The sequence below is a fragment of the Colossoma macropomum genome, unplaced genomic scaffold, assembly GCF_904425465.1.
Source record: "Colossoma macropomum unplaced genomic scaffold, Colossoma_macropomum, whole genome shotgun sequence".
Lineage (NCBI taxonomy): Eukaryota > Metazoa > Chordata > Actinopteri > Characiformes > Serrasalmidae > Colossoma > Colossoma macropomum.
The window spans coordinates 4447436-4462036 of NW_023494803.1; the positions used below are offsets into that span (position 1 = coordinate 4447436).

Genomic DNA, 14601 nt, shown 5'->3' on the forward strand with positions numbered 1-14601 from the left:
CTGTAACTGTAGAACTACAAAGTGCACCTATACAGTAAGTGGAGCTGATAAAATGGACAATGAGAGCAGAAACAAGGAGGTGGTCATAATGTTATGCCTGTTATGCCAGTGGCTGGACAGATGCTATCGTGTCTATCCATCAGTTTAAATCTGAGCGTATATGTATTGCTGTTCACATCTGAGAGGCCAAAGAGGAAAAACGAGAGAACAGTTAGTTAAAACATGTACACATCAGGTGGACCACTGTAATGTAAGCAAACTGGAGTGTGTCTGCATCTGTTCTGATGGCAGTCACAGTGGTGACTGCAACTGATTCACCGACACGATTCTTAGCACACTTGTATGCACACGCAAGCACAGACACACACATTTGATGGAACCAAGTAAGACAGATGAAAAACAGTACAGGACGAGGTCAGCCCTCTGATGTCACCGCCCCATTACATCATATAAAAGTGCTTGATTCATAGAGGCATCTGGCATCATCACACCATTACAAGCAAAGGCACTCCTGAGACACGGAACACGCACATGTGTCAAAAAGCGGTCACAAAGAGGGGGACAGGTGCCACACAGCAGGGACATATTCAGTTTAGGGAAGAGTTTGGCTTGGCTGGGATACTCACTCATACTTAGCTATGGGGGACATTACACTGCAGGCTCACATCTAGCATAGGTCTCTGCTTCGGGTGTCAAATTCAAGTCCTGAAGGGTCAAAGCCCTGAAATGGATCTTGTTTTTTTTTTTTTTTTTTTCATTTTCAACTTTTTTTCCAGCCAAATATTTATTAGTTAAAGCTTTTTTTAAGCTATTGGAAACAAAGAAAATACAATTCAGACTAAATGAACACATGCTGAGGCTACAGGCCGGTGCACAGATAGGCCAAAAAAATAAATAAATTGACCAAGTGCCAATCAAACATTAGTAGCTAATATGACCAACAACACTTCTCATACTCTAATTTCAATGCATGAAGGCCTTGCCAATTAGCTCGAGTTTAACTGGGTCTGTTAAGGTAGAAACATCTCTAGGATTTAGTATGACACAGCCTATCCTAGAGGCTAATGAAACCTGGTAACTAAATTGAGTGTGAAACCTTTGTTTTCATCAAGGCACTTAAATACTGAGCATGCATAGAGGGTAGCCCTGGGCCGATAAATAGATTGATATAATCGATATGATCTGCTCTCATGTGAGATTTTTTTTATTGCTTCACCTTTATTTAACAATTTCTGTTGTATAATAATTCCGATCTATAGTCAGTTAAAAATAGACCAGATTGCACTTAAGTATAGGCAATTAATTAAGTAAACACATACTTTAAACACCACTTGGACAGACTGTAATATAGGTTTTCGGTCTGGCAAAGACTGCTGGGTTCATGCAAATGAAATAAAGAAACTCCAGTACTCCAGTTTGGTAGAGAGTTAAATGGCCAAGCTTGACCAGAAGGATGCTAACACCAATATTTCAATGTCTAATCCAAACAAAGGTAGAGAACTACTAGATTTTCACTGTGTTACATGCCATCTGTGGAGAATATAGTTATCAGAAGTTAGCCCAGTTGGTGATTATGCCTATTACCATAAAGGAAAATGAAAGGAAAAGGAAAATGAAAGCTAATAGGTGAGGCTCTATAAGTGCTCACATGTGATATTTGTCAGACTGCAATAATATCATTTATTACCATAATTCTGCAGATGATAATCAATTGTATACATTTTCTTTTTTCGTCAAAGCTTCATATAAAGTCCATTAACTTTGAATGTTATCTAATGCGGCTAACAATGAAAGCAAGCTAGCAGGGTGTAGTAGGCATAGTGTAAATTGCAGAATGTTAACAAGCCCTTTCATTTATTATTACGATTCTTAGCACTGCAGGAGGAAGTCATTAAAATAAATTAGAATAAATTTAAACTCAGCAAAAGACTCTAACTCTTTTTAACTTAAATAAGTTTGTGTATGTCTTCAGCTCTTTGGTATGTGTACTATATTTTAGCCAACCTTTTTGCATAAGGTTCAACCTCTGTAGGATATACCCAGGAAAATGCATGGCCCTCACCCAATAACCTCCATTCTGAATGAGTGTGAGTGATTTCTGTGTGTGTTGCAAGGCTGACGTGCGCACCTTGCCGTGCTGGCCCATTCGCTCTAGGCAGATGACGGCGTCCTCCCAGAGCTCCAGTCTCTCATAAACCAGCAGAGCAGAGCTGGTCAGACCCAGATCTGTCAGCAAACTCGCTAACTGCCTCTGGGGTGGTGGGGAGAGAGGGAGGGAAAGAGAGAGATATGCATCAACATGTTGTGACATGTTCACAGATTAATACACATACACACATACAAATAAATGCAGAGTGTGCCAAATACATCATATGAGGGCAGGTCAATCCTACATACATATATAAACATGTTTATGTTTTGTAAATATGTACACAGGGCCGAAAAACAACAAAAAAATAATGAAGATTTATTTGAAAACATACTCTCCCTCAATAGTTTTATTCAATTCCATAATCCACACACCCTTTTCCCAACACTCCACCAACAATAGCATTACAAACATCCTGGTGTATATTTTTTACACTACTTATAATAATATTAACCCCTGCATACCATTTCAGATAAAAATCAATACGACATCCTGCTACTCCATAATCAGTTTGGGTCACCTATAACAGCTACACCTTTAAATACTTGTAGCCCAGTCAGACTGGATTTGTGCTCTTTGATTACTGATACAGCACAAAAAACACACTCTGGGAAATGTCTACACTGTTTGAATGCACAGTACCGAAATTCTGTAAGATGTCTCTCTTTGATCTCTACATCTGTGACTCCAGTCTCCTCATCACCCTGACTGGCATATCACGTTGCTGAAGCATTATGGGTACCCATAAATCTATAAACCTTAAAATGTATTCACTGGCGTCACTGGCTGAGATCGCGTGAGCAGGGAGACGTTAGAACGTGCTGTTAATGACAAATATGCAGGTGCGGGAAAGGAGTGAAGGGAGAGGGAGGGGGGCAGAGAGAGAGAGAGAGAGAGAGAGAGAGAGAGAGAGAGAGAGAGAGATAGAGAGAGAGATGAGCATTGTTTCCCAATAGTCCCATTTGTGTACCTTTATCAGTCTTTTCATTCTCCAATACCCGCCGCCCCACCCTCCACCACAGAACTGGCAAAGTAAATGCAACATTATAACACAGTAACAGCAAAATCATTAATCCTATAAGCAAATCCAACAATTTCTGGAGTCTTTTCTGATCTTAAAACATTTCTGTCCCTCAATCTTTCTTCTCAACCTGCATGGTGCACACACACATACACACACTCGTTACATGCAGCCCTCGTCTCCCACTCGCCTGCAGCTGCTCAATTCCCCAGGCAGCAATAGGGGCGCCTTCAATTCCAGCTTTATTGCTGTTCGCCGTTATTACACGGAGCCTAGGCAATGTCATCTGCTGAACTGATCTCCCCATTCCTCCTTTCATCCATCCATCCCCATCCCTCCCTCCCTCACTCTAGCTTTCTATCTTCTCTTTTCCTCCCACTCTCCATCTCTGCGCATCTTTTTTTTTTCTTTTTTATCAGTTTTGCTCTCTTTCTCTCTCCAGCACTGCCATATCTTCCAGCTTCTCACTGCTGTATAATCTGTAATCTCTTTCTACAATCTTTCCTAGTGAACAGCATCAGTCAGATTCACTCCATATAATTCCACAGTGGCACAGCACCAAACACCTCTATACTTGTGGACCAGCTACCCAGGAGAAGAGAAATATTTGATGTGAACAACAGTGTGACCTTCAGTCTGACATTAGCACTTAGACAGCCTTCATATAAGCAGCCATTTTTGCTCTCTTGACACAGTAACAACAATACACAAAACGCAGCTTTTACCTGGAAAGCTTTTTGTTGCCGAGGTGCTGTGGGAGAATATAACTTCAGGTTCAATTGGCTTTAAGTTACTTAATACAAGTGAAACATACATACTAATAGCGCATGACACAAAAGAAGAACGATTCCGAAAGCAAAAGGGCTTCAGACTAGACGTCTTCAGAGGCACGATCCAAACATCGGGCCCAAAAACAACAAAAACATGCAGAGAAACGCGAGTATGTTTACAAAAGCGGCCGCAAGCAACCCCTGAATCGGTCATTCCCTCTCCCTCCATCAGAACACAGCATGAAAGCTACCAAACTGGTACATAAAAGAATTAATATTTCTCCATACTCCTCAAGTATTACAAAGCTCAAAGCAGCAGTCAGGCCTACAGAGTTTCTCTTCATTCTCCTGTATTTGTTTTACATTATATGGGAGATGCTGTGATAAGTCTAGCGCTGAATCAAGACCACAGAGGCTTAGGTCCCAATGAATTCTGCATTTTTCAAGAAAGCCAAAAGATGGGCGTGGGTGCCAAACCTTTATTTGAGAGTGTTATGAAGTCTTTAAAATGTTCTCCAACAATCACATCAGCTTACCTTTATAATTGAATGATTGTAATAGAACTAGCAAAATTTTTAGTCACCATTTACATTTTTTGTTTTGTATTGTTTTGAGTAGGACGGCACATTAAAATTGTTATTTTAAATCTTATCTTCAATGATTAGCAATAAAACAGCAAGAGAACACCACAACACAGCGGTGGTAGCACACCGACGGCAGTGGTGGGTGTGTCACCGAGATAATAAGGTTTTTTTCTCTACCGTAAGACCACAGCTAAGTAGGTGTTTTAGATCAAAAGCGGTGAGTAACTACAATGCTTCTGCCCCACTGCTGTCTGTAAAGCGCCCGGGTTATTCTCACAATATGGCAAATACTGGAACCCAACTCTAAAAAGTAAAAATTGCCAATACTTAACATTTTCCTTTTGTGAATATACTACTCTTTTTACTCTTTTGGACAATGTGCAAAATGCAATAAAAACAGAATGCAATGCTGTGCAAATCATTTCATCCCCAGCTTTGCTATGTAAGAATTCAGTAACTATGCATACTGCCCTTTACAAAATTGCTATGCTGAAAAACTGTGAGAACTGTGATCTCAATTATAAATCCCCCCAAAATTTGATTTCTATTTAATCAAGAATTGTGCAACCCAACTGTATAATACAATGAAGTAATAACTACCAAGGGTTAATACAGTTTCTGTCCTCTACTTATCCGTTAATTTTCATTTGTTAAAGTGATTCCTGTTTTATACAGGAGTAAAAGAGACCAGGGTATCAAATCCAGTGTGTCCCTGTGATCTGTGTGGTCTTAACAGGCAGGGGTGCGGCATCCAGATTAGATAAGGCCTCTCTCTCTGTCTACTCTCTCTCTCTCTCTCTCACACACACACACACACACACACACACACACACACACACACACACACACAGCACACAAAGATTACATGCATTCCATTTCCACAATGCCAAGATGAGGACAAAAAAGGCTGGGGAAAAAAGTAAACACTGCTCTATTACACTGATACAGAACTAGATGCATGCAAATCCTGCCCTTAACAACTTTAAGAATAAAACAAATGTTGAATAGGTCTGCACTGTAACTAGGGCTGCAACTAATGATTATTTTCAGTGTCGATTAATCTGCTGATTATTTTCTTGATTAATCGATTAGTTGTTTGGTCTATAAAATGTAAGAAAATGGTTAAAAATGTCGATCTGTGTTTTCCAAAGCCCAAGATGAAGCCCTCAAATGTCTTTTCTTGTTCACACCCCAAATATACACAGTTTGGTGTCACAGACGAGTAAACAAACCAGAAAATATTCAAATTTAATAAGCAGGATTTAGAGAATTTATACAAAATTTTCTTCAACATTTACTCAAACCAATGAATTGATTACCAAAATAGCTGACAATTAATTTAATAGTGGACAACTAATTGATTAATTGCAGCAGCTCTAATTGTAACTTAAAATCATCAGCAGGTATTTTGCCAGCAATGGTTATGGAAATGATGGTTTATATTTATTAGCCTGTTGAATGTGTGTTGAGAAAGGCCAAACTAATTAGGGGAGAATGAAAACTGGTGAAATTTCCCTTGTTTAAATGGCTTTGTACCTGTAGTTCCCAATGTGGAGGCGCCCGGCAACTGTAGAAGATCTTCAGTCTCTCCCCCACTGGACAGTTCGTCTCCGTAAAGAAATCCACCAATGCCTAAAAGAATTGCAATCAAAGGTTCTTAACTTGAAATCATACAGCTTTCCAGACTGTCTCTCTAGCTAGAAAGAGTAAGAACAACCCATATATATATGTTAAAATATATGTATGAAAATCCTGATTCATTAAAGCTGACAGTTCTCTATATTGGAGATCAGGTCTTAGTTTGAGTTTACCCTAATTTGAACTGTGACACTGATTTTCACAGACCAAACTAGTGCATGAAATCTTAACTTTCCTTGACAACCAAACGCTGACTGACAATAACATTTAGTAAAGAGAGGGAGAAAGAGAGAGATCAAATTTAATTATTACTCTTAGATGAAAGAGACAAACAAGGGACTGGAAAAATGCCAGGACACCAGCCAGGAAAATTAAGAATTAATATTTAGTATATTAACATATACAAATAAATCAATTAATCCACACCCCAAAACAAACAAACAAATAAAAGACAATAGATTATATACAGGGGGCATTTGGGGTGTCCTCTTTTTTTGATAAACAGTTTGGACTTTCATCCTTTATTTGCATAACTTTTCTCCAAAGCAATGAGGGGAAAAAAAGAAAAAAGAAACTTCACAACCATTAAGTGACTCAAAGTGACATTAAGTGACCCAAGCTTCTCATGGTCTTGTCATGTCTTCAGATTTCTACTTGCTATGCTTTGCATTAATAGCTGATGCTGATCAATGCAGTTTCCAATCACGTAGCTGCAGGGTATGGAAAAACTCTGTTTCTTTCAAAGGAAAAAAATCACAGGTAGGTGTCAACAAAACAAATACCATTAAGTCCTGTCAACACAGCCGAAAAAGTCTCCTCTCAAGAAAAGAAATGAGTACACTTCCGTTACTTCAGGCTGAAGTGCTCCCTCGTGAATACACTTCCATCAGGTGCAAAACACCAGGGAGAGACAACAGATTTGCATGCAGACATATGCTGATGTGCCTGCATGTTCGCTTGCACTGGCCTGTCTGTTCGGAAGTATGGCAAGCTTTAGTGAAATTCTCTCTATTCTGAGAAATGGAAATAATCAGACTGCACACGCCCATCAGGTAAGAGGACAGAAATAGGAACAATCAACGTGTGTTAACATGTTATCAGTAGAATAACTGACAAGAATATCTTCAGCTTGGAGAAATAAGGGCCTCTTCCTCTGCTGCACTCTGAGACTCAACAGTCAAAAGGATTTTGGCTACATTTTACAAACGGTTAGGGTCAGTTGTGGCTGGCTACAGCATTGTAAGGTATAATGCTGACATCACAGCTCCATCTGATCCTGGGAGACGTGAGTAATAATCAGCAATAATCCTATTTGTATTTCGGCTGTCAGCCACTGATGTCATCTGACATGCAGCTGGGCTACACAGTGTGCATTTGTGAGTAAAAATTATTGCATAAAAAGTAAACATTAACGCGCCCAACATGTATGAAGTCCTTTGCGCTGTTTGATGGGGTTGGGAAATCAGTGTTGCCGAGGGTTGGGATGCAATGGGATACAAGTATTCAGGATATGTATACATATCTGTATTCAGTCCAATAGTCCAATATACTGTAAAGGCAATATTCAGAATCTTGCCACTTTTTACATATTTAAAACATTATTTTTAATATACTTACCCCACAAAATTACATCTTTGACATCTTTAAAACAAACACCACCAACGCTTGTTTTTAAGATGTACACTAAAGAAGAACTCAAAACACAGCCTGCTAAAGCTCATGTTAAAGCCTGAGTAGACTGATAAATCAATATGATAAGCCAGCCATTCATCTCAGGGTAACTGAGCTCTGCTAAAGCCTGAGTAGATTGATAAACCAATGTGATGGAATTAATAAGTGTGTTAACATGAACCTCAATAATATGGTCTTTATTGATTTGTGGCAGTTATCTGATTATGTGGTCATGTAAACAGCAAACTCCAATTTCTTAGATGGGAATAAGGCCATTTCTAGAAATCTGATTAGGAGACCTGGATTTTAGCTCAGTGATCTGCTTTTTCAGCATATGTATACCCTTACACTGATTTTTTTCTCAATGTGCACGTGTGCAAAAACAGAGCTGCATGGTAACAGGTAAGCTGCATGGAGCGATGTTGAAACCAACTACGTGCTTGACGAAATCCATCCATCCATCATCTAAACCGCTTATCCTTCTGGGTCGCAGTGGGGTGCTGGAGCCTATCCCAGCTGTCATTGGGCGGAAGGCAGGATGCACCCCGGACAGGTCACCAGTCCATCGCAGGGCAGACAGACATACACATTCACACACTCACTCACACCTAGGGGCAATTTTAGCATGTCCAATCGGCCTGACTGCATGTTTTTGGACTGTGGGAGGAAACCGGAGTACCCGGAGGAAACCCACGCAGACACAGGGGGAACATGCAAACTCCACACAGAAGCGACCCCGGTCACCCGGCCGGGAATCGAACCCAGGCCATTCTTGCTGTGAGGCGACAGCACTACCCACTGCGCCACCGTGCCGCCCTGCTTGACGAAATGAAGAACTTAAATATTTAAATATTCACAAGTGAGAAGCTTAGCACTGGTGTTGTACTGGACTTATGTAGGTGTACTGTGACAAGTTACATACATTCATTAACTGAAAATCACATAGCTACCCATTCTGTAGTCAGATTTGTAGGATTTTGTTATTGGGATATGGTGAACTGTTTGCTTATACAGCAGAGGGCTTATGGGAGCAGCAGTGGACTAACACACGCCACCCAAAATAACGTTGAGAATTCTGAAACTTAGTTTTAATAAATGAATTTGTCATGCAAAATTAACAGAAGAATTACGTGACGAAAACTGTCAACCAGTAACAGCGAGGACTGAGTCAATACAGTGTCTAACATACTGTAAATTACTTTTCTACAATTTCTACATACACATGTTGAAAGACATGTTGTCAAAGGTACATGAGTGAGAAGTCAAAGTAATGTTGCAGTATCTCTACTACGAAGCAAAAACAATGAAAAGATTGGTTTCTTGGAAACGCCCACATCTGAGGGAAGCTAAACATCTAAAAAGTTTGAATAAAAGTACCTTTTCAAACATCCTCCTTTGTCTTCCTTCATGCTACTGGCTACTTGAAAAGTTCAGCTCACAGCCGAATGCAGTTCCCAGAATTTGACAATTATGATGATGTGACAGCAAGAAAATAAGAGGGAGAAGAAGCATATCAGCCCCCAGCAACCCTGACCATAATACTGATTTATAGGTTGTATCTCTTTAACCATGAGAAACAGCATTTTGGAACTTTTCTCTAAAACTGACCTCTTGTTTACATTCACTATTACGGACTTGATACAAGAATGTGCCGAAGCTTAATTTTGTCTGTGGAGGGATGAAGATAAGTGGCAGCTCAATGAGAAACTCACGTGGAAATGAAATTTCCGATTGACTTGATGCAATCGGTTCCTTGGAGGAAGGCAAAGTGGGCTGCCTGAAGATAACTAATTACTTACTTCACTCTTTCACTGCTTGTAGAGACCAGTAATACACAAATGCTAATTTAACTGCGGGGGTCGTGGATCTAATTCTAGCGGCGTAGTTGCCTCATTAAAATAAACATTAGCCTGCTGCAGAAGTAATGTACCACACTATCAGCACTTGTAATACACTTTTCAGATTTCAAAAAGAAAACAAAACACGTCTATAAAGAGAACAAAGCGTTAAAAACTATTACAGAACATTGTGAATTAAATTCTGTAGAGTTTATTCTAATATCCCCTCAAAAAACAAAGGCTTTGTTGGGCTTCATGCATACCTTAATCCATAAGAACTTCAAGAGCTAAACACAGCACACAAAGGAAATCACATAATCTGAGCATATTTAAAGCACTCAAGAGAAAAAAGATCTAATAGTAAGATGGTGATCACATAATTAGGAAGCAGCCAGCTATATTTTCCCCACAGTTGATTCTGATTAACAAACAAGGTTAAAATAATATTGAAAAAAGCTTTCCCAACTGACAGGAAGGACTCAGATTCCTGCAGACACACGTAAACTCAAAAATAAACAATTTACAATCGATTTCTGTAATGAAAATGGTATGTTGCTCAAGAGCAAAGTTGGCCAACATTAGCCCGAATGTTCTTCGCCAGATAAAAACATGCTTTATACATCTATTGAATTAGTGAGAGACAAAACTAAATTTGTGTTTGACTTGGGTCGGGTAGCGTAAGGTGGGGGTTGCCTTGCAGAGTATGAACTTGAGTCTCTTGTTTAATCTAGCCGCAAGATGTTTAAATCCATATCGAAGACTAAAGCTGCCTGCCTCCATTTCAGGGACATTATTGATTAACCACAGAAATTGAATTTCTTGTTCAGAGAAATCTACTTCATCCAGGGCGTCATTAGAGTTCTAAATGAAAAATATGAAGGAACCAGTCAATAACAGGCGGTGAAAGCACTGCACGCCAAATCACAGTGTTACAAAAGATGTCTTTAACCCAACGATGCGTCCGACTTTGTGGTTTTGAAAACAGTATAGGAACAAAAACTTCTCTGAAGCAGTTACCTCCTCCGGTACCCTATGTAGATTAATGCTTTAAAAAGTAGTGAGAGTGAGACTGGAGAGAAGAGGAGCACACTTAAAACAAGTGCCTTTCTGCAGTTTTAGCACATAGATTCTGTGCTCTTAATCTCTGAAGAAATGCCAGAGCAGACAGAGGAAATGAAATCTGTCAAGCACCGCTGTGAAGCTACATCTCCACTGGGAATACGAAAACAGGAGGGCATGTGATTTTTCACAAAATCTCATGAAGCGTTTGTAATAGATGAGAAGTTAAACAAGAAACCTTACAATATTAAGTCCAGTTTCGACTGCGCTTGATGTTTGGTACATATATTCAGACATGGATTACATATCGCTGTTGTTGGAAGAAAACCTCGTATCTCCATTTTTGTTGTTTTTCAGTTTTTTGACATAATTTGAAAATACCTTTTGTCCATTACGTTGTTTGTAAATTTTATAATGGCTAACCTGGAAAAAGGTCTGGTTCCATTGACTTACATTAAAAGTAAAGTAGGTTTTTTCCTTTTCCTGTTACCATTTTGGAGATGCGAGGTTTTCTTCCGACAACAGCGATATGCACGTGTGCATTTGTTCCACTGCAGTGAAGAATGGCAATAACAAGAGATTTGCCAGTGATTGTGTTCAGTTTTCTGTGCTCCAATGAAGCCAAGGCTTACTCTCTAAAGCTATAGCAGGAACAACAACAGGACACATCACACCTGCCACCACACAGAAAAACCTCCATGCATGACATCTCTCCCAATGTTCCCTAACCCTCCAGTTGCAAACCCAAACCATAAGTCAAAACATCATTGCCAGTGGTGGCAGAGCTTAAAACAAAACAGAGAAAAACAAATCAGACAAGAATCTTTATCTTTTTTCCTAGGTTTGTCTCTCCTCCTCGTTTTTCACTCCCCACCTTCAGTGACCCAAGCAAGAGAGCGTACTGTCAATCTCTTCAGCCTGGCGGTCCCTTGGGGCTCCAGCGATGAGGGATTGCTGGGGCTGATCGTGGCTGTTTCGCTGGGACTGCTAGCAGGGTGACTAAACGCAGTGGTCTCAGAAGACTGGAGTCACCCAATGTCTTCATGTTTCTCTAACTCAGTGATCGACAGCTTTTTGGTGTGCCTGCGCGTGATCTCTTTTCTGTCTCAAAGGCTCCCCCCAGGGTTAGACCCCTAGAGCAACTTGTCAGATCAGTGTTTGTGGTGGGGGAGAGGGCCTCCTCAAGGCAAACATTTGAGACTTTGGAAAAGAAAAGACATTTTAATCAAGAAAAAGTTGTCATGCACTTCTACTCTTCCTCCATTTTCATAAAAATATCCTGTTAGTCAATAAATTATAAACCCTGCGTTAAACCAAATCCAAACCTCGAAATCTCGTCTACTGCCCCGAGGCTATGCGTCTGTGTGCAGTACAACACAAGCACAAGGCAAGCAACCTTTAAAAGAATCCACGAAATGTCAAGACATCAAATCCATGATCTAATCTAAGGAAATTGAGAGCTTTTGATTTTTCTTTTTAATTTTTTTTGCAAAAAATTCAAGCAAAGATGAAGTGTGGAGATCAAAATTAAGAGGATACTTGGACTGTTTCCACTGACACATACACAGGGTTCATACAGTTTTTAAACAGTGGAATTCCATGACTTTTCCATGATATAAAAGGAAAAAATCCGTGCCAAACATTAAGCAAAAAGCTTGGCGATATATACTGGTATACCGTGTTACTGAATCAACATTTCCTGATTTTGTGAGATTTTTAGGGATATTTAATCAGATTATGTGCACTTTTCTCACAGTATGCAGTCCTTGATGGTTCACATTTAACTCATTTGCTGAAAATTCATAAAAATAAGGATACTTTGGAAGCATGAGTTTAATAACTTTATTAAGGCTAAACTTTATTATCACCTGACAGCATGATACTGTAATATGTTTAAAAATACCACTATAGTGAATTTTATCAGTGACTGCCCAGCACTAATTTAACAGCTGTTACAAGAGGAAAATTAGCTGTTAATTTAAAATGTAAATATTACTAGCTAGTTAGTCGAAATGCAGTTTAAACTGATTGACTGCGAGTGAAACTGAAATCTGACCGATGTACGGATATCTGCACCAGACAGATCAGTCATTTTGCTTAATACATTAATGTCCCATGATTTTAGAGCCTGTAGATTTTGTATAAACTTCTCAGTCATCCTATATTGTCACGTGCAAACACGTCCATCGGCCTTGTTTTTAAAGAGTGGCTTAATGTCTTGTCATAACACAACAGAAATGCTGTGCATGATGATTAAGACATTGTTCTCCATTTTACTACATCTAGCTCGAAATCAAATAAATTTATATTAATAAATATAATGATAAAATATACACCGATCAGCCAAAACATTATGACCTTGTTTCTAAGCTCATTGTCCATTTTATCAGCTCCACTTACTATATAGGTGCACTTTGTAGTTCTACAGTTACAGACTGTAGTCCATCTGTTTCTCTGCATACTTTGTTAGCCCCCTTTTACCCTGTTCTTCAGTGGTCAAGACCCCCCATGGACCCTCACAGAGCAGGTACTATTTGGGTGGTGGATCATTCTCAGCACTGCAGTAACACTGACGTGGTGGTGGTGTGTTAGTGTGTGTTACGCTGGTATGAGCGGATCAGACACAGCAGTGCTGCTGGAGTTTTTAAACACCTCAGTGTCACTGCTGGACTGAGAATAGTCCACCAACCAAAAATATCCAGTGAACAGCGTCCTGTGACCACTGATGAAGGACTAGAGGATGATTAGCTCATATTGTACAGCAAGAGATGAGCTATCGTCTCTGACTTTACATCTACAGGGTGTACCAACAACGCAGGTGCGTCTAATAGAGTGGACAGTGAGTGGACACAGTGTTTAAAAACTCCAGCAGCATTGCCATGTCTGATCCACTTGTACCAGCGCAACACACACTAACACTAACACACCACCATGTCAGTATCATTGCAGTGCTGAGAATGATCCAACAACCAAATAATATCTGCTCTGTGGTGGTCCAGTGGGGGTCCTGAGCACTGAAGAACAGGGTAAAAGGGGGCTAACAAAGTATGCAGAGAAACAGATGGACTACAGTCTGTAACTGTAGAACTACAAAGTGCACCTATATAGTAAGTGGAGGTGATAAAATGGACAATGAGTGTAGAAACAAGGAGATGGTTTTAATGTTATGGCTGATCTGTGTATTTATTTTTATAAATATTTATTTAGCCAGCAAAATGAGTTATCTAACTCAACTTCAGTGTGGGAGGGATTAGTTTTAATTGTGTGGAGGTAACATATTTATTAGGCTAGCAAAGTTTCTCATAGATTTAAGTCCCATCTATGCAATGTCAATGACTTCTGACACAATTTTTACAGTATATAGGAAAGAGATGTAACAAGAGTCAGTTCACAATTTTGAGCACCCCAAGTATAAAATCAAATCAATGAGACTACCTCAGCAGTTAGCTTGTTATTTCTTAATGTAACTGCAGCATGTGATGTTTGTTTAGCCGCCACAGTGCAGACAGAGCACTATGAAGGCTGATACTTTCGCAGCAGTGTCGCACAAGACTGTGCAGATAGCACGCTAAGCTGAAGCAAACAAGTTAGCATTTATAGTAGCACTTCCGTTGCTGCAGTTTTCTCTACGATATGGTATGAAAAGGTATCATTCAAGCGCCTGTAGAGGTCAACCTGCTTAGCAAATCTCTCCCCAAATTCATTCATTTTGAATGAAGCCACGCATGTGCGGTGGGCGCTAAGTTCTCAAAAATGCCTTCCTGGACCACCATTACCACCATCCGCCCCCTCCCGTTACGGCAGAGCTCTGTTGCCTCTTCAGAGAGAGCAAAATCAGCAGCTTTCACTGATAAACACAGAACAAAGGAAT

At 39.8% G+C, this 14601-nt stretch overlaps 1 protein-coding gene across 1 annotated transcript in view; it reads right to left on the minus strand.

Moving 5' to 3' along the window:
- The window catches only part of ttc27 (tetratricopeptide repeat domain 27), a 111324-nt gene that overhangs the window by 33991 nt on the left and 62732 nt on the right, over window positions 1–14601 (minus strand). The window contains exons 11-12 of the mRNA XM_036592875.1: window positions 6061–6156; window positions 2129–2251 (exon numbers count right to left, since the gene is read on the minus strand). Of these exons, the coding sequence (XP_036448768.1) occupies window positions 2129–2251; window positions 6061–6156 (219 nt within the window). The remainder of the gene's footprint in view (window positions 1–2128; window positions 2252–6060; window positions 6157–14601) is intronic.